At 38.4% G+C, this 19196-nt stretch overlaps 1 protein-coding gene across 2 annotated transcripts in view; it reads left to right on the plus strand.

Annotated features, from left to right (window-relative positions):
- Positions 1-835, plus strand: part of LOC122046914 (serine/threonine-protein kinase PBL34-like) — a 42448-nt gene extending 41613 nt beyond the window's left edge. The window contains exon 7 of one of the 2 annotated variants that reach the window (XM_042607871.1): positions 429-835. In XM_042607871.1, coding sequence (XP_042463805.1) covers positions 429-448 — 20 coding nt within the window. In that variant the 3' untranslated portion in view covers positions 449-835. Of the gene's footprint in view, positions 1-4; positions 202-428 lie in introns of those variants that run through there. The other variant, XM_042607872.1, reaches the window with a different exon arrangement.
- Positions 836-19196: the final 18361 nt, after the last annotated feature.

Genomic DNA, 19196 nt, shown 5'->3' on the forward strand with positions numbered 1-19196 from the left:
ACAGGTAAACCTTCTCGTTAACAAATATTTTGCTGCGATACTGGGAGGCTAATGTTGTGATTGTATTTCTTCAACCAAATAATGTTTGTGGGTTCTAATCACCGTTTCTACCTAAAATCTGAATGAGTTAACTTCTGTGTTGTCAATATAGGCCATAAATGATTCCATATGCTTGTTTTAATTTGGATGACCCCTATATCATTGTATCCAATGCAATGGCCCACATGCCCACTAGTAGGGATAGAATTGCTCACGTTTGTAAACCATAATGACTAGATTAGATGTGAGCAATCACTCATGCGTTCATTCCTGTTCTTGCTTGTCATTTCTTGGGTCAGGTTAGAGTTTGATTGTAGGTTTCATGTATGAGGCTGTTCGTCTTCTTGAAAACGTTTTGTAGAGTTAACCCCATAGTTTGATGGTTACAGAATTTGATTTGGCGTGTTGACATAAAATTGTCAACTATGTTCAGTATCTTGCTAGTCTTCATCCACACCATAGAGATACTCTGTGAATGCGTGCTTCGAGGTTGGGCATGATATTCTACTACGTTATTGGCTTGATTCATGGATATCTTGGAGCTGTTATTATGAATTCACGCATTTATTTAATAACTGTGGATGGTGCGTGCCCAACTTCCTGTTGCCATATTGGCGCTGGAATTGAGTTAAGAAACACTTGTTCCTTTTAGATATCTTCCTTTTTCTCTGTCACAAAGCATGGCTTACTGTCCTCATCGAATGGATGTGAAATCATTGAACAATTAATTAGTCGTTGAACCACTGTATTATTGTTGGATGAGCTGATTACAGTAATTTATCACCTTCTAAATTGTGTGGGCCGTCTTCGAGGGGCCATTAAAGTGATGCTTCTTTTGCCACCGCAGATGAGCTGATTTCTATTGATTTCTATTCCATGTCTTTGTTGTTACGTTTTTTCTCATTCTAGTTATACTTTTGGTTAGTTTCCTAGTGTACAATTTGACGAGATGATAGTACATACTCCTACAATTGTTCGCAAACTATTGAACGTGATATATTCGATTAACTTTGTAAGATGCAGCTTCAGCAACTAGAATGTCTGGTTCAGAACAGGTAAAGTTAGAAAGAACGCAAACAGTCAGCTAGATGTTCAGTGATTTTAGCAGTTTGTGCAGGAGGATGCTATTATTGATTTCTTTATGCTCCATATCATGGTTTCTAGATGATTTTGAACATGAAAAATACATTAAATAGATAACACTATGAACATTAAATCAAATAATTAAGACAATTAGTTTGCAAGTTTTTTTCCACTGCATTTTATTATTTCACGCACAAAAGATTTATATGACACTCAAAATGCTCATCACATTTTGAAATTTATTAAAAGAAAATTATACTTTCTCAAAGTGAAATTGAAAAAATATCTTATTTTATTTTGATAATATAGGTGTTTAATTCTTGATCCGACTAATTCTGAAATGATCAGATTGGTTTCATAAAAAATTTCCACTAGTTTTTAAGGAAATCTAGTTTTTAAGGAAATCGGGAAGCGCAGTGGGATCTTGGTGGGTAGTTCATTGTTATAAGCTTTTCAAGCTTCCTAAGGATAATGGACTTTAATAAGTGAGATTTAAATCCTTGTTGCCTAGGAAATTGTTCTACCAATTACCATACAGGGATGGAGTAACCAAGGGGATGTCATGAGCTATGTAACCCATTCCTCCTACTTTAATACCAAATGGATTCCATCCCCCATCTCTGTCGGTGTCGATTTCGTCCGAAGCTTCTTCCAATCCCCCCTCGGAATTAGAGTTGCACAAGCAAAGAAAAACCCATTCAAAACTGATCTCGCTGAGGTTCCATGACGGAGGTCTCGCCAAAAACTTGGGAGTCAGGGGGTGTCGTGAGGGGAGGAGGTGGCCGATGGCCACAAGAGGTTCTCGATCCAAAGGATCTTGATGCTCTTGGTGCCCTGGAGGGCAGTAGGAGGAACCGATGCCATCGAGGAAGAGGAGGAAAGTGAAATGGATAGGAGGACTTGTGGAGGAGTCTGAGGTTGAAGTCCAGAGGAGGCCCGACGATCGTGTAGTCTCACAAATTGTGGAGAATTCCCATTCGCAAATCAATTATTGTTATAACTAAGTAGTGTCAATCATAAATAGCATAATAGTCCGTTACATCAGGTGGATGGATATATCACTTCTCTCTTGGACCACACTTACTTGTCTTATGCCCTTTCCCTATCGTCGCTGGTAGCTATAGCCACTCCCTCTGTGGCAGGCCCTCACCCATGGGATGTAGTCGCCGACATGGTCCCTCGACCATGGTTATCACGGTCGGATTGACATGTTCTTCATGTCGACATACCCTTCAGTCGACGCCGGAGGCAAGCAATTGGCGAGCAACTGTTGATTCCTACATGAGAGAGTTGTATGTGAGGAGAGATCACAACGGATGGAGTCATGTAGTAGAACATGAGGACTGTATGTGGGAGAGCATGTAGGGGATGAGGGTAATGCATGGGGTGAATAGATCCATCTTATAAAGATCTATCTAGTCCACAGCAAACGACTAGGGGTAAAAACATATCAAATCCGTTTATGGCTGGAGTTTTGCCAAAAAGCCCAAGAAGATGAATAGACCCACCATAAAAGTCTATCTAGTTTGTTGCAAATGACTCACGGTAAGGATAACATCAAATCCGTTTATGGTTGGGGTTAGCAAACGACTCGCGGTAAAGACACGTCAAATCCATTGATATCTGGTCACTTGTTCAAAGTGATTTCATGGGCCTTGGCCCGTAACATAGGAGGAGATGGATCAAGATGATGTGATCACTGATGACTCACAGACACATGGGAGATGTGAGAGACATGGAGGAGGTGCGAGGCACCTGCTTGCAGAGGACGCAGGGCATAGTGCGAACACTGATTATATGGGTACATGAGCAGCATGGACAGAGATCGCAAGTAGTACTGGATGATACCTCATCTTCAGTCCCTAATGCTAAGGATGGGCTTGCAACCAACATGTGTAGAGAGATAGTGATAGATGGTACATGAGTTGACATATGTACACAATCATGATTCCCTTTTCAGATCTGACACATCGTCAAACATGACATAAGGGGTTTAAGGATTACTTTTGTATGAATGTGTATTTTGATGATACATATATTAACCTTTTCATCAAAAAAAAATAAATAAAAAATGAGACACTTGAGCACAACCTCGCGTCACATTCGTATACTGACTATCTCTACCTCATCATCGGTAGCATGCTCTCTAACGCCCGCTGTCAATGGCCAGATCTTCCATCACGATCTCCAAAATTTTTTTATCATTACATGTAATTTAACTTAACAATTTCATAAATAATAAAAAATATATTCAAGAAAATTTTAAAATTTGGTAAAATATAGAAAAATATGAGTTGGTAACATGCTTGCGCAGAGTATACTCGAACCTCTGCCAACTCAAGATCAACCTATCTATTTCTAATTTCTAAATCCGTCCTTACTCGTGCACCCTTAATAATAATTATATATTAATAAAAAAATATACCTATTAGCACTACCCAAATCATGTATACATTCTAGCTGGCCCCTGAATATGCCTATTACCTATTACCTATTAAATAAAATGCCCCTGAATATGCATGCATGTATACATTCTAACTGGCCAGATTCTGGTCATTTAGCACTACCCAAATCAAACAGTAAATCTTGTTGGCCAGAATCTGGCCAGCTAGAAATCTGTATCACCCAATTATAATGCATGCATGTGCATGCATGTAATTAATATACACATCTGATATTACTAAAATGCCCCTGAATATGCATGCATGTATACATTCTAGCTGGCCAGATTCTGGCCATTTAGCACTACCCTAAATCAAAATAGCCATGCGAATCAAAGGTAAAGGACTCCACTCTCTTTATATCCTTCGGCGGGCTCTAGTAATTAAAAATCTAATCTTCTTCAGCATATATGCATCCCATTTAATCTGATCCGTTGGACTAATCGGCATTAGTTAGTGGTAAGTAGTAGGTAATTAAGCGCATCGAGCCAGATGTCGGAAAATAAGCCTCTCATAGTGCATTGGGGCCATTCATGTTCTCGATCGTCTCTTCAATAATTAAAGCATTCCCGTAGTCCCAGAAAATCCAATTATATACAACCTTTCCCAATAAATTAATAGCTTTCTCTCCAAGTAAGGATCTTATGGTCTGGTTTTTTTTCTGTTCTCTCCTTATCTATTCTGTAATTATAGTCAGATTCTAATTAGAATCCCGTCATAATTAACTATGATTATGAATTCATATTCTTATTCAGATGATAATTTGAGTCTCGACAGACGATCGGAGACTGTTCAGAGGCCGCCGGCCGTTCGGAGGCCACCGACTATGGATGGGCTATCGGATTATATATATAAGGTAGCTTCCGACTGTCTTACCTGATCCAAACTACAACCTGGATGGGAATATAAACCTAGGGAGGAATCACAGTCAATTACGATAGGATTCCGACCAGAATCCAACCGTAATTACGGAGCGAACCAAGAGAGGACCAGGAAAAAATGGACCAGAGGATTTGCTCTCCTCCCTCCCTTATATATATATATATATAATCATCATGTCCCCTCAGGGCGGTATATTGACTGAAGCATGGGTATTACTAAAAGAGATAAAACAGAATTATCAAAATTGACTGGATCAAATTACCATATCAAATCATATTAGTATTTGGATTATTCTAATAATTCTGTTATAATTATTCTCAGAATTATTCTTAGAATAATTCTGTTATTTATTAATTAGTTAATTGACCAAGTACTTTTTGAACATTATATATTGTATTGTCCTTAGGGCAAATATCAATGAACAATAGATTTTATTGCTCTCATATCATTTCTTACTCTCTCCCTATTCTTCTTCTTACATGGCATCAGAGCTATCTCTTTTTTATCTTCCCTCAATTCCTTGAGGCGGAGATCCTATAAACGGCGAATTTTAAATTTTTTCCTCAGGCCTATTCTTTTCTCCTACATGTTTTAATTTTCTTATTCTTCTCTATTTTTCAGAACAAACGAAAAATACTTATTTTCTTCTACTGTCAACCCTTTTGCTTCTCTTTCCTCTTCCTTAATCTCTATTTTTTCCGTCTCCGTGGTTTTTCTCCATTGCCACCGGACAAGTTATTTTTTATTTTAGATATCAAATACTCGACGACATCAAAGAGGCCAAAAGCAAAGTTCAGACCGATGTCAGATTTGTCACATCGTTGGTCATACTGGAAATATATGCCCTAAAAGACTTGATTGATCTCGGGTAAAATATCAAATTTATCTTGGAATTGAACATTTTGGTATTCAATGTCCTAGTCAATTTGACTCAAATTTCATTAGTGGTCCTACAACCTCAAGACAACCAGCTATTTCACAAGTATATCATAAAGTTCTTTCGTTTGTGCCTACTTGTGGTAAAACCCCAGAGTTTTCATCTACTGATTGGTATATTGACACTGGAGCAACTCATCATGTCACATCATATTATAATATCCTTACAGATGTAATGTCATATTATGGCTCAGATATGGTGCAAGTAGGCGATGGTTCAGGTTTGCAAATTACTAATCTTGGAAACACGTATGTTCATTTATCTAATCGAACTTTTCACATGCGCAATGCCTTTCATGTTCCATCTATCACTAAAAATTTACTTTCTGCACGTCAGTTTTGTCTTGATAACAATGTCATTTTTGAATTTTATCATAATCATTATCTTATAAAGGATAGAGGAACAAATGCTATTGTGTTTTATGGGAGAATCAAAAATGGCCTCTATTATCTTCAGAGTTCTTCAATCAAAGCTTTTGTTGGTGAACACACAAATAAACCAGCTTGGCATGCTCGACTTGGTCATCCTTGCCTTCGTATTGTTCAGTCAATCATCAATAGGTATGGTTTACCTACTTCTATTACCTCCTCTCCATCTCATTCATGTAGGGTCTGCATAAAATCTAAAAGTCATAAGCTACCTTTCTCTTCATCTGATCATGTTTCTAATTTTCCACTTGAAATAATTCATTCTAATGTTTGGGGCCCTGCACCTATTTTGTCTAATCAAGGTTTCCAATATTATGTTACATTTTTGTAAATATACTTGGGTCTATCCTATGAGAAGGAAATATGATTTATATAATATATTCTGTAATTTTCAAATTCAAGTTGAATGATCTTTTAATCGTAAAATACTCTTTTTTCATTCTGATTGGGGAGGCGAATATCAAGCTCTCCATCGTCATCTTATCTCTTGTGGAATTGTTCATCGAGTTTCTTGTCCTCACACTCCAGAACAAAATGGCTCTGCTGAGAGAAAATATAGACATATAGTTGAAACTACCTTAGCTCTTCTTCATCATGCATCGGTTCCGTGCAAATTTCGGGATGAAGCTGTTAGCACTGTAGTATATCTCATAAATCGACTTCCTACTCCATTGCTCAATCATAAATGTCCTTTTGAAAAACTTTATAATCAAATCCCTAATTATACTTTTCTTCGAATTTTTGGTTGCGCATGTTATCCATGGTTACACCCTATTCTAAACACAAACTTGACTCTCGTTCACTACAATGTGTTTTTCTTGGTTATAACAATTTGCACCATGGTTATCGTTGCTTGCATATACCAACAGGACGAATTTATATTTCACGACATGTTACTTTTGATGAGTCTCTATTCCCTTTTTCGGTGGTTTCTTCAATCTCTCCTCTAGATACAAGTGACACCTTCTTAATGTCACCTAATATTATCAGAAGTGATGGCATCCTAGGTCATGCTCCGGAGCTCTCTAATAACTCTCATATACCATCAAAATCACCTCAGGTTGCTGCTCTAATCTTAGAAGTCTCGTCGATCGAAGATAATATGTTCTCTGGTTCTGGATCCTCGGATAATGTAAGTCCGTCATCTGCATCACCATGTCAGCCTACTTCCTCGTCGTCATCAACAAGTGATTCAGATGATAATACTCCTCGTCGCATGCTTCCCATTAGTGATATTTATGAGCGTTATCCACCAAATGCAACTCGATATCCCCTTCCACGAGCTCTAGTGGTCTCTTCAAAATCTATTGAGCCAACTTGTTTTACACAAGCAAATAAGGATCCGAACTGGCATAGTGCAATGACTACAGAATTTAATGCACTTCTTCGTAATGGAACATGGACTCTAGTTTCGCGCACTCCCTCAATGAATGTTATAGGCTTTAAATGGGTATTCCATCTTAATCATCGAGCTGATGGTTCTCTTGAAAGATATAAAGCTCGACTTGTAGCTAAAGGATTTAGTCAACAACTAGGTATTGACTTTAATGACACTTTTAGCCCAGTCATCAAAATTACATCTGTCAGATTATTATTATCAATAGTTGTTAGTTCTAATTGACTTGTACGACAATTGGACATTTCAAATGCATTTCTCTATGGTCATCTTGAGGAAACTGTATTTATGGATCGCAACCACTTGGGCTCATTCATCCACAATTTCCATTTCATGTTTGCCAACTCAAGAAATCCTTATATGGTCTTCGACAAGCTCCTCGTGCATGGTTTCATCGACTATCTAATTGGTTACAAGCTCAAGGATTTTCTGGATCAAAGACCGACTCATCTCTATTTCACAAATATAATGATGAATATATGATATTTTTTCTAATTTATATGGATGACATTCTGATAACCGACAATAATCGCAAGGGCATCACAACTTTATTAAGTCTTCTCAATCAAGAATTTCCTACTTGAGATTTGGGTATTGCTCGTTTTTTTCTTGGTATTGAGCTTATTCCACATGAGGATGATTATCTTCTCTCTTATAGCAAATACATTACTGGACTTCTTCAAAGAGCCAAAATGGATGGAGCACGTCCGATCTCTACACCAATTGCTATAAACAACTCTCCAACTTCATCCTCTCCTGCTCTATCTGATCCACAGATTTATCGAAGTATTGTTGAGGCCTTACAATATGTCATTATCACATGCCCTGATATTACTTTTGCGGTAAATCGTGTTTGTCAATTCATGCATGCTCCAAATGAATAAAATTGGGATAATGTAAAAAAAAATACTTCGCTATCTCAAAGGTACTATTCTACATGGTCTTCTTTTTTATCATCAATCATCTCGAGATTTACATGCATATAGTGATGCGGATTGGGCAAGTTCTCCTGAAGATAGACGCTCTACTAGTGGATATGCAATATTTCTTTGACGAAATCTTATCTCATGGAATTTGAAAAAGCAACCTACGGTATCTCGTTCAAGCACTGAAGCAGAATATAAAGCTATAACAAATACAACATCAGAAATTATTTGACTTCAATCACTTCTCTCTGAACTTCATCTTCCATCAAATATTGCACCAAAAATTTGGTGTGACAATATTGGAGCAACATATCTTATAGCAAATCCAATCTTTCATGCTCGTACAAAACATGTCGAAATTGATTTTCATTTTGTTCGTGAACGTGTGACAACTCAGGAGTTATCCATCTCTTATATTTCTGCTGAAGATCAAATCGCTGACATCTTTACTAAGCCATTATCCAGACAATATTTCAACAAGTTAACAAGCAAACTCAATGTCAGAGATCTCCCGTTGAGTTTGTCGGGGGGTAAAAGAAATAAAACAGAATTATCAAAATTGACTGGATCAAATTACCAAATCAAATCATATTAGTATTTGGATTATTCTAATAATTCTGTTTTAATTATTCTCAGAATTATTCTTAGAATAATTCGGTTATTTATTAATTAGTTAATTGACCAAGTACTTTTTGAACATTATATATTGTATTATCCTTAGGGCAAATATCAATGAACAATAGATTTTATTGCTCTTATATTATTTTTTGCTCTCTCCCTATTCTTCTTCTTACAATTACCACATGAGATTTGGGGATCAAAACTCGACACGTCTGAGTATGTTCTCTCTCATGCCTTGGCCACTTACAATAATGGAGACGGATTGACGGGGGCGCTGGATATATATATATCGCCCTTTGACCTTCCAGCTTACGTTGGCAGCTAGATCGCTCACCGAGGCCGCCGCAGGAGGCGGCGGTGGAGGATCTGGCAGTGGGTCCGGATATGGATCTGGCTCCAATTCTGGATATGGTGAGGGTGTCAATGGCGGGAGCGCTAGAGGGTACTGTAGAGGAGGCAGTGGCGGTGGCGGAAGAGAACGAGGCAGCAATAGCTTTGGCTCCGGGTCCAGCAGCGGTTATGGATTGGGATACGGTGAGGGCACTGGAGGAGGAAACGCTGGAGGGTATGGGAAAGGCGGCGGTTGTGGAGGCCGTGGCGGTGGGGGAGAAGCGGGAGTTGTAGGCTCCATCTCGGTTACCTTACGGTGAGGGGTGGTGTGGCTGGTAATGTCGGAGGATATGGAAGGGTCGCGACGGTGGAGGTGGTGGCGGAGGAGGAGAGGGAGGTGGTAATGGGTCAGGAGGATCCGGATTCGAGCAGGGGTATGGATCCGGCTATGGCTCTGGCGTAGGTGATGGATACGGTCATGCACGACAGCACGAGGCAGTGGATAGGATCATGGAGGAGGCGACGAAGGTGGAGGTAGTATGGGATCGAGCGGCAGCACTGGTTCTGGATACGATGATGGTGACAACAACAACAATTAGATTTCATTAGATTATATAAAAAGAAGTTGTGAGTTCTATTAACGTTGATAAAATAATGTGGAACTCACATTAGAGAGGGTGAAACCTTCTAAGTTTTGACTCCACGACCACTACAATTAATATTTTATCCACTGAATTAAACCCCTGATGACCGTTCTATTAATGTGGATGATATGACGTAATGTGGTATTAGTGTAACACCATTCTAAACAATGAATAAATGCAATCACGTATAAAGTTATATTTTATAAATATTTTGTTTATATTTATAAACAAGCAACCAAGTGTCACTTGGATAGTTTGAGCAGGGAGAAGAAATGATATATAATTTTTAAATAATAAATAAATATACCTTAAAAAAATTACACCCTGATATGATATGAAATTGTTGCATAATAGTTTTATTATCAATTTCATTAAAGAAATCTTTCCCAATGTACTAAACCATACCAACATTAAGTCAATCATCCTCTGTTAAGTTGCACAGTCAATTTCTCATGATCTTCATGATAGAAAATACTTTCTCTATACTCACAGTAATAACTGACAAAGTCAATACTAAAATAACCAGCATATAAATCATTTCAATGCTTAAGTAAATCGAAGGTTTTTCATTAAATACATAGTGAATATAGACTTAAATGATTGCATTGCATCTTACAGCGTGCTTCAACTTTTTTACTCTGTGTTTACCCTCTCATCGATAAAGTAGAGAAAAATTTTTAATCATAATTTAAATTTTACATGCAATCCTCATTCATAAAAAATTTTATTTCCATTTCCTACATGAAAAGTTTTATTTGCTTTAACTTCCTCATGCAAATATTGTGACCTAATTGCCCCTCAAATTTTTTAGGTACAAAAGGTCCAAAGTTGAGTATCATTTAAAGAAAATCTAGTATATTTTCTATCCAATTGAGTATCATTTAAAGAAAATTTAGTATATTCGAGTATATTTTCTATTAAAATTATCCTTCATATTTTTTTAAGGTATAAATAGTCTAAAAATGAGTATAATTCCTATTAAATTCAACATTTTAAACTAGAATCGAGTATATTTTTTATTAAATTGAGTACGACGTTTTTCCTATTTAATATAATTCCTCCTAAATTCAGTACCATTTGAAAAAAATCTAGTATATTTTTCATCCAATTGAGTATCATTTAAAGAAAATCTAGTATATTTTCCATCCAATTGAGTACCATTTAAAGAAAATCTAGTATATTTTCCATCCAATTGAGGTGGAAAAAGAATCGTACTCAATTTGATAGAAAATATACTAGATTCTAGTTTAATGTACTGAATTTAAAAGGATTTATACTCATTTTTAGACTTTTTATACTTAAAATATCATGGACAATTAGGTAAGTATATTAGACTAGGGAGTGAAAACAAAGTTTTTTTCCAATGGGGAGTGCATGCAAAGTTGTGTTTACCAATGGGGGTTGCATGCAAATTTATCCTTTTTCTAACACTTAATTATTTTGGAGGATGGGATAAGGTACTCAATTTAAATGATACTCAATTTAAATTATACTTAATTCTTTAAATGATACTCAATTGGATGAAAAATATACTAGATTTTTTTCAAATGGTACTGAATTTAGGAGGAATTATATTAAATAGGAAAAATGTCGTACTCAATTTAATAGAAAATATACTCGATTCTAATTTAAAATGTTGAATTTAATATGAATTATACTCACTTTTAGACTATTTAGTTTCACATTATACTCAATTTTAAATTATTTAACCGATGAATAATTAGTTTCACATGAGTTGAATGATATTGCTGATCAATTATACAGACGGGTGTGAAACAAGGATTCAAATTATACTAGCTCAAAAGATTCTTTTATGAATATCACTGTATATAAAGGATCGCAGTCAGTGCCCATGTGAAGCAGTCATAAGTTGCAAACTTTATTTTGTGTGCTCAGCCAATACGTGTCACACTTCTCTCATATAGGCATACAGACGTGTCGCATAAAGGACACACCATATAACATGCCTTTGCTTGAGTATACACAATACCTGGACTTTGTGTTAAATGTGCTTGTCTTTGTGGGGCTTGTCACGTACATTGTTGTATGTATCTTTTGTTGGGCTTGCCACGTGTATTGATCTACAAGCGTTAATTACACGGTGGCAAAAGTAACTATGGTCGCTCAGTGTTTCCGTCAAATTATCTCAGAGTTAATACATAAAAGATAACGGATGACTATTAATCTTTAGAATAATGACTGATATATTAAAATTGTGTTACTTGAACAGGATCTACAAGTGTTACATGAATGCACACCACTTATGTTGCGTTGCTGCACGCCATGAGCGTTTGCATGCTGAACATACGGACACATGCATAATGACACTTATTTACTTAGGCTATATTTGATAGGATATAATCTGTCTTGTAATATAATCTTTTATTTGGTATAGTTTTAAAGGTGCAATGTAAAATAATCTGGATTATAAAAAGTAATAAAGTTTTGTAATATGGATTACAAGGTACCATGCATGTAATCTGATTACATTATGAGATCACCGTTTAGCTAAATTTTAAATGTCAAATATATTCCTAGTCCATTTTCGACATCAATCGATCACCAACGTCACTTTCGCCGTTGCAGTCGGCCGCCGCCTCCGGCCGCTGCCTCCGGGTACTGTCGCCGGCCGCCACCGACTGCCTCCTCTAGGTGCCGCCGTGAATTGCCCCCAGCCACCCGCCTCTGGGCACCGTCGGTCGCCCCCAGCAACCGCCTCCGAGCATCATCGCCACCTCCGGGCGCCGCCGCTGGCGGTCACTTACGTTGCTGCCACCACTAGTCGCCACCTTCGGGCACCATTAACCACCGTTGCCGGCCACCACTGCCACCACTGCCACCAACCGCCGCCTCTAGTTGAGGTACGACGATAGCCGCCACCGACTGTCACCTCCGGCAGAAGTTATAGGATATTTTTATCATTTTATAATAATACGAATTACATTCGTTATAAAAATTATTAGACACCAAACAAAAGAATGTGATCACTCTTGTAACCAAGATTATATTGCATTACAAATTTGATTACATTACCAGCTAGATTACATTACGCCTAACTAAACGCGACCTTAAGGTTGATAGGCGATCCTTATAAGAGGAGGCGTATGCCAAGCTTGAAGAAGCAGGGAAAAATATGTGAGCAACTGAAAACGAAAGAGAGCAAGCTTGTGAAATTAACAGAGAAGGTGTTGAAAGAGAATCTCGTAATCCCTTTTGTTTTTCCCTCTTGTTGTTCTGGCATACAATTCTTCACTTGACAGACACTCATGATAGCATTCAGGTATACACTCAGTTCACCACGTCAATCTGTGCTAGGTTGTGTCGTGGTTTCACCATTTTTTCTTGAGAAATATACGTCCAAGTGTGACCTCTCAGTATTGTCGGAGGGGATGAATCTGTTTTAAGGAGACTGCCTCGCTGCAGGACTCTGCGTCTTTGTTCCTCGGGTGATGCTCCTCACACAACTCGAACACAGGTTCCGTATTTGTTCAGTGTCCGTCTAGAGACATTGGCATTAGCGTCCTCGACTCGACACTCGGAGAACTCACTGACATAGCAACTTGATGATCGACCTACTCAGCCAGGTCGACAGCTTAAGATTATCAGCTAAAGTCAGCTTAATAGATAAGTAAGTACTATCCCTCCAGCAGCTTGTGGATAAAGGATCAACAATAAGTTCAAATACTTCAATTATAGATGAAAACATGGAAGTGAACCTAACTAAAGTACCATAATATAAATCCCAATCAATATCACTGGCTCGTTGCAAGTTAGTTTCTTGATTCAATCCACGTCCACTAAGAATCTCCCCTGTCCTTAGCGTTTTTATAACTTTTTCATGTTGTTTGGCTCTAAGAATAGCTTACCTCTTACAAGATGCTCCAACAACATTCATAACATTTGATGTGATCTCAAAAAGATATTGAACTTGAAAATGATACTTTGTAACATCTACTAAACTCAATTAGATTTGATGAGCGAAATAATAACATAAAAGGAACATGATTTTTTTGTTTTTTTGTAAAATAAGAGTTTTCAAGCATTTAAGCTCACCTTGCATATTGCTCCTCCCATCAAAACCTTGACCACGCAAACTTGATATGCTTAAACCATTACGAGAGATAATTGATCGATGACATGATCCTTAAGTGAAGTTGTACTAGGAAATGTTCAATACCAAGAAAATGTTCTAATATCTTTCCCCCTTTATTCATGTATCTTAAAACAACTGTCATTTTTCTTTTTCATTGATACATCACGAGAATCATCAAGCAAGGTAGTAAAATATTGTTAGGACCGGTTGAGCTGGGGTGAATGATTCACTTCGATTTCTTGGTTAACTTCATGTTGCACAGCGAAAACTTGAAGGCGATGCTAACTCCTTGTATTTCTTTGGTATTCACCTCCTTGGGGTGACTAATCCAAGGGTCCACACCACGATCACACTTTTATACTATAAAACTTCTCCTTCTCGGATCAACACCGAAGGTGGAGAAATCTTACACAATGATCAACAAATCTTCCTCTCAACAGAATACCTCACAAGGAAGAAGAAGACAAAAGATTAGGGTTTTGAGTACACCTTCTTCTTTTTTAAGTGGCTTGAGATTGTAGCACTTGTGAGAGCTTGAGCTTGAGCTTGAGCTTGAGCACTGGAGAAAAATTGATCGCAATGGAACAGTGTCTGAAAAACAAGCGCCGTAAGCATTCTTAAACTCTATGAGAAGGAACTATTTTTCTTATCGTTTTGTGAGTCTTAATCGATTAAAAAGTAATCTTAATCGATTACCCAGTGTTAATCGATTAGAGTAGTCAATTTGGTGCGTGTTTCATTTACGCGGCTCCTCTAAATTGCCTACCCTAATCGATTAAGATTAGGGTAATCGACTAGATCAGTCGATTAGAGATTATTCTATTTCAAGTAGAATGTGTTGGTCCCTTTGGAGGCCGACAAGAGGGGAGGGGTGAATTGCCCTATAAAAAAAATACAAACATTTCTCGGATATTCAACTAATTTAAAAGAACTTGTAATCAAAATAAAGAGACTAATAAAATGCAAATCAGACACAGAGGTTTACTTGGTTTGCAATCAGGAGATTGCTAATTCAAGGAAAGTAAGCGCACTATCTGATGATCTCCTTCGGGCGGAGTAACCTCTTTACAGCGTTGACAACACAAATAAAAAGAACAGAAATGAAAGCACAGAAAAAACTGATTACAAGTGAGTTTAATGTTCTGTACAAACCAGTGCTATATTTATAGCACTGGTCGGGGCGCCCCGAAGGGTTCCGGGCGCCCTGGGGGGATAAAATTTTATCCCCCAACGTTCAGATCGAGTTTGACTCGATCTGGTCAATTTCTCTGGTCCGGGCGCCCGGAAGGGGTTCCGGGCGCCCCAGGCTGCTCCGGCCGCCCGGAATGGTTCCGGGCGCCCTGAGCCCTGAAGTCAACAGAGGTTGACTTTTTCGTCTCCGGTTCAGCTCGTCTCGGTCCGGGTCTTGTTCGCTCCGGCTCCGCTAGCTTGGTTGATCTCGGCCATCCGGAATAGGGCTCACCCGAACCCAAGTTCTGGCCTTCTCCTTGAGCAGTCTTCCTCCCCGATTTCTCGTCCCTCGAATGCCGCGCACGTTCTTCTCGTCCACCGGTGTACTCTTTCGCGGTCACCTCGTCCCTCGGACCCACCGAGCCCGTCGGCTCTCTCCCCGTGCCGTCCTTCTCACTAGCCGCGTCTTCCGCTCGACTTCTTGTGTTCCTAAGCTCCTACACACTTAAACACAAGGGTTAGACACAACATGACCTAACTTAACTTGTTTGATCACATCAAAACACCTTAGGGTTCTAACAATCTCCCCCTTTTTGATGTGAGCAACCCAAGTTAAGTTAGGGTAAAACTAGTGTAATAAAAAAATAATTTAATATGCAAATAAGTCCAAATATTTTTCAATTTAAAGATTACTCTCCCTAGACTTAACATACTTCTCCCCCTTTGATCACATAAAAATTGGGGTTCTAAACAAGTCTAAGGTAAATTCTTACTTAAAAAATCTTAAGTGTTAAAAAATTTTTAAAAAAATTTCTAAGTTTTAAAAGAAAATATTCATAAGGAGAATTTTTTTTTAAAATTGTTAAAAAATATGACAATTTTTCAAAAATTTAAGTATTTGCAAAAATTTCTAAAAAAATATTGTGCAACAGAATAGATATCTTAAATTTGCAACGTAAAAACTTAAAAAATTTCTAAGTTTTTGAAAATATGAGTATTTTTTAATATATTTTCTAAAATAAATTGAGTAACTTTTTTAAAACATTAAGTAATTTGAATTAATGCTCTTTCAGTTAGTCAATTAAACTTTTCATTTTGATACTTGGCTTCCAGGCAGTGGCGAGACATTAGGTCTTCTTGGTTATTGGAGCAACTACCACTTTCTAGACAAAGCCGCATAAAGAAATTACATGTTTAATTTTCTTATTGAAAATGCTTAGTTTAATTTTTTAAGTTAAACATGTTTTCGAAACCCAATAAAGGTTTCTACCTACAGGGTTAATCAAGTATTTCCTAGGTACATAGGCTTTTGATATTTTCTAATTTGACTTTGATGAAATCTATAATACCAATTTAAACCTTTATAATTTCTAAAAGTATAAATAATTGAAGCATTAGCCTTTTTCAATCTTTCTATTTCTTCTTTTAGTTTATCAAAATCCTCTATAAGACATGATTTTGTCAAAATTCTTTTTGTTTCTAAAATTTCATTTTCTAATTTGGTATTTTTATTTTCTAATTTATACATGGATTTTGCCATAGACTTAATTCCAAAGTAAAGTTGATCAGGGGGTAAGAGGCATACCTCACTTACCATATCAGACTTGAAGCCTGAATCTCCCCCTACTTCGCTGTTTTCATCTGAGGTCACTCCCCCTTCATTGATGCTGGGTTTTGATGTGATTTGCCCTTCGTAGCTTGCCATTAGCGCTAGCCCGACATATTTTTAAATCTCAGACTCAGATGATGAAGTGTCGTCCCAAGTAACTTTTAGGTTCTTATGCTTCTTGGGAATCTTGCCTTTGTCCTTCTTTAGTTCTGGGTAATCCTCTTTTAAGTTTCCTTCCTTTTGACACTGGTAGCAACACATCCTTCTTCTATTTCTTAGATTCTTTTTATTCTATATTTCTTTAAATTTATTAGATCTAATTTTTTTTTAAAATTTTCTTACCATATATGCTTCCTGATCCTCTTCTGAATCTGACTCGGGTTCATCCTTATTGGTTGCGTTTAATGCAATCATCTGGCTTCCTTCCTTTGTTGTCCCGACACACCTGGTTTCATGTAGTTCAAGTGTAGAGAACAATTCTTCTAAGATACTTACCTCCAGGTCCTTTGAAATGTAATAGGCGTCGATGATTGACGTTCATTCTGGAGTTCTGGGAAACGCGTTGAGAGCGTAGCCTATGGTGTCCCGGTTTGTTACCGTTTCACCGTGGTTCTCGATACCGGTAATCAATTCTTTTACCTTCGCGTGTAGATCGGCTACCTTCTCACTTTTCTCCAGACGGATGTTTGTCAGTCTGTTCCGAAGGATGTCTCTTCTTGCGAGCTTCGCTTCGGACGTGCCTTCGTGGAGTTCTAGGAACTTCTCCCAGAGTTCTTTAGCAGATGAATAGCTTCCGATGCGGTTGACTTCTTGAGGCAGCAACACACTGAGTAGGTGATATTTCGCACGGTTGTTCGCTATGGACTCATTCTGCTCCTTCTTTGTCCACTGGCTCTCTTCTTTTTCTTCTCCATCTTGATCCGTCGGAGCTACAAACCCATACTTTATAATTAACCGAATTTCGAAATCAGTTTTTAGGAATACCTCCATACGACGCTTCCAGTGTGCGAAGTCCCCCTCGAATTTTGGTGGAACGATGCTTGGTCCGGCCATCTCGTTGCTTCGATCGACGGTTAGTCCTCCTGAAACGCCTTGCTCTGATACCACTTGTTGGTCCCTTTGGAGGCCGGCAAGAGGGGAGGGGTGAATTGCCCTACAAAAAAAATACAAACCTTTCTCGGATATTCAACTAATTTAAAAGAACTTGTAATCAAAATAAAGAGACTAATAAAATACAAATAAGACACAGAGGTTTACTTGGTGTGCAATCAGGGGATTGCTAATCCAAGGAAAGTAAGCGCACTATCTGATGATCTCCTTCGGGCGGAGTAGCCTCTTTACAGCGTTGACAGCACAAATAAAAAGAACAGAAATGTAAGCACAAAGAAAACTGATTACAAGTGAGTTTAATGTTCTGTGCAAACCAGTGCTATATTTATAGCACTGGTCGGGGCACCCCGAAGGGTTCCGGGCGCCCTGGGGGGATAAAATTTTATCCCCCAACGTTCAGATCGAGTTTGACTCGATCTGGTCAATTTCTCTGGTCCGGGCGCCCGGAAGGGTTTCGGGCGCCCCAGGCTGCTCCGGGAGCCCGGAATGGTTCCGGGCGCCCTGAGCCCTAAAGTCAACAGAGGTTGACTTTTTCGTCTCCGATTCAGCTCGTCTCGGTCCGGGTCTTGTTCGCCCTGGCTCCGCTAGCTTGGGTGATCTCGGCCATCCGGAATAGGGCTCACCCGAACCCAAGTTCCGGCCTTCTCCTCCAGCAGCCTTCCTCCTCGATTTCTCGTCTCTCGAACGCCGCGCATGTTCTTCTCATCCACCGGTGTACTCTTCCGCGGTCACCTCATCTCTCGGACTCACCGAGCCCGTCGGCTCTCTCCCCGTGCCGTCCTTCTCGCTAGCCACGTCTTCCGCTCGACTTCCTGTGTTCCTAAGCTCCTGCACACTTAGACACAAGGGTTAGACACAACAGGATCTAACTTAACTTGTTTGATCACATCAAAACACCTTGGGGTTCTAACAGAATGTCCGGTAAGCGATTGAGCTAATCACTTAAGCTTTGAACAGAAGCATTTTGTTCGAAGTAAAAAAGGCATCGTAGGCGATTGATCCAATCGTTTACGGTGCCCTAATCGATTACCGTAATCGATTAAGAAACCTTCTGTTTCAAACACAAGGTTTGTTAAGCAAATGACCCAATCACTTAACCCCCTCTTAATCGATTAAGCATTTTTCTTAATTAATTAACACGCTTTGCTTGTGCTAATTATCAATTACCGCACCAAGAATCTTGTTCTCGACCTCTCTGGACTTCTTTTTCTTTACATCAGGTTCCAATCCTGTGCCAAAGATCTGGTCCCCTGATCTCCTTGAACTTCTCTTGTCTTGCATCTGGTCTTCCAACTTGCAAGGGCTTTTCTTGCCAAGAATCCAGTCCTCAACCTTCTTGGTCTTACAAACTCGAACTCATATTAAATACAATGTATTAGCTTAAACTTAAATAGTCATCAATCATCAAAATTTCTTCCTTAGGGCATGATTGCACCAATAATCTCTCTCTTTTTAATGTTTGACAGTGTATTTAACTTTAGACTAAT

Source organism: Zingiber officinale, chromosome 2B, assembly GCF_018446385.1.
Source record: "Zingiber officinale cultivar Zhangliang chromosome 2B, Zo_v1.1, whole genome shotgun sequence".
Taxonomy (NCBI): domain Eukaryota; kingdom Viridiplantae; phylum Streptophyta; class Magnoliopsida; order Zingiberales; family Zingiberaceae; genus Zingiber; species Zingiber officinale.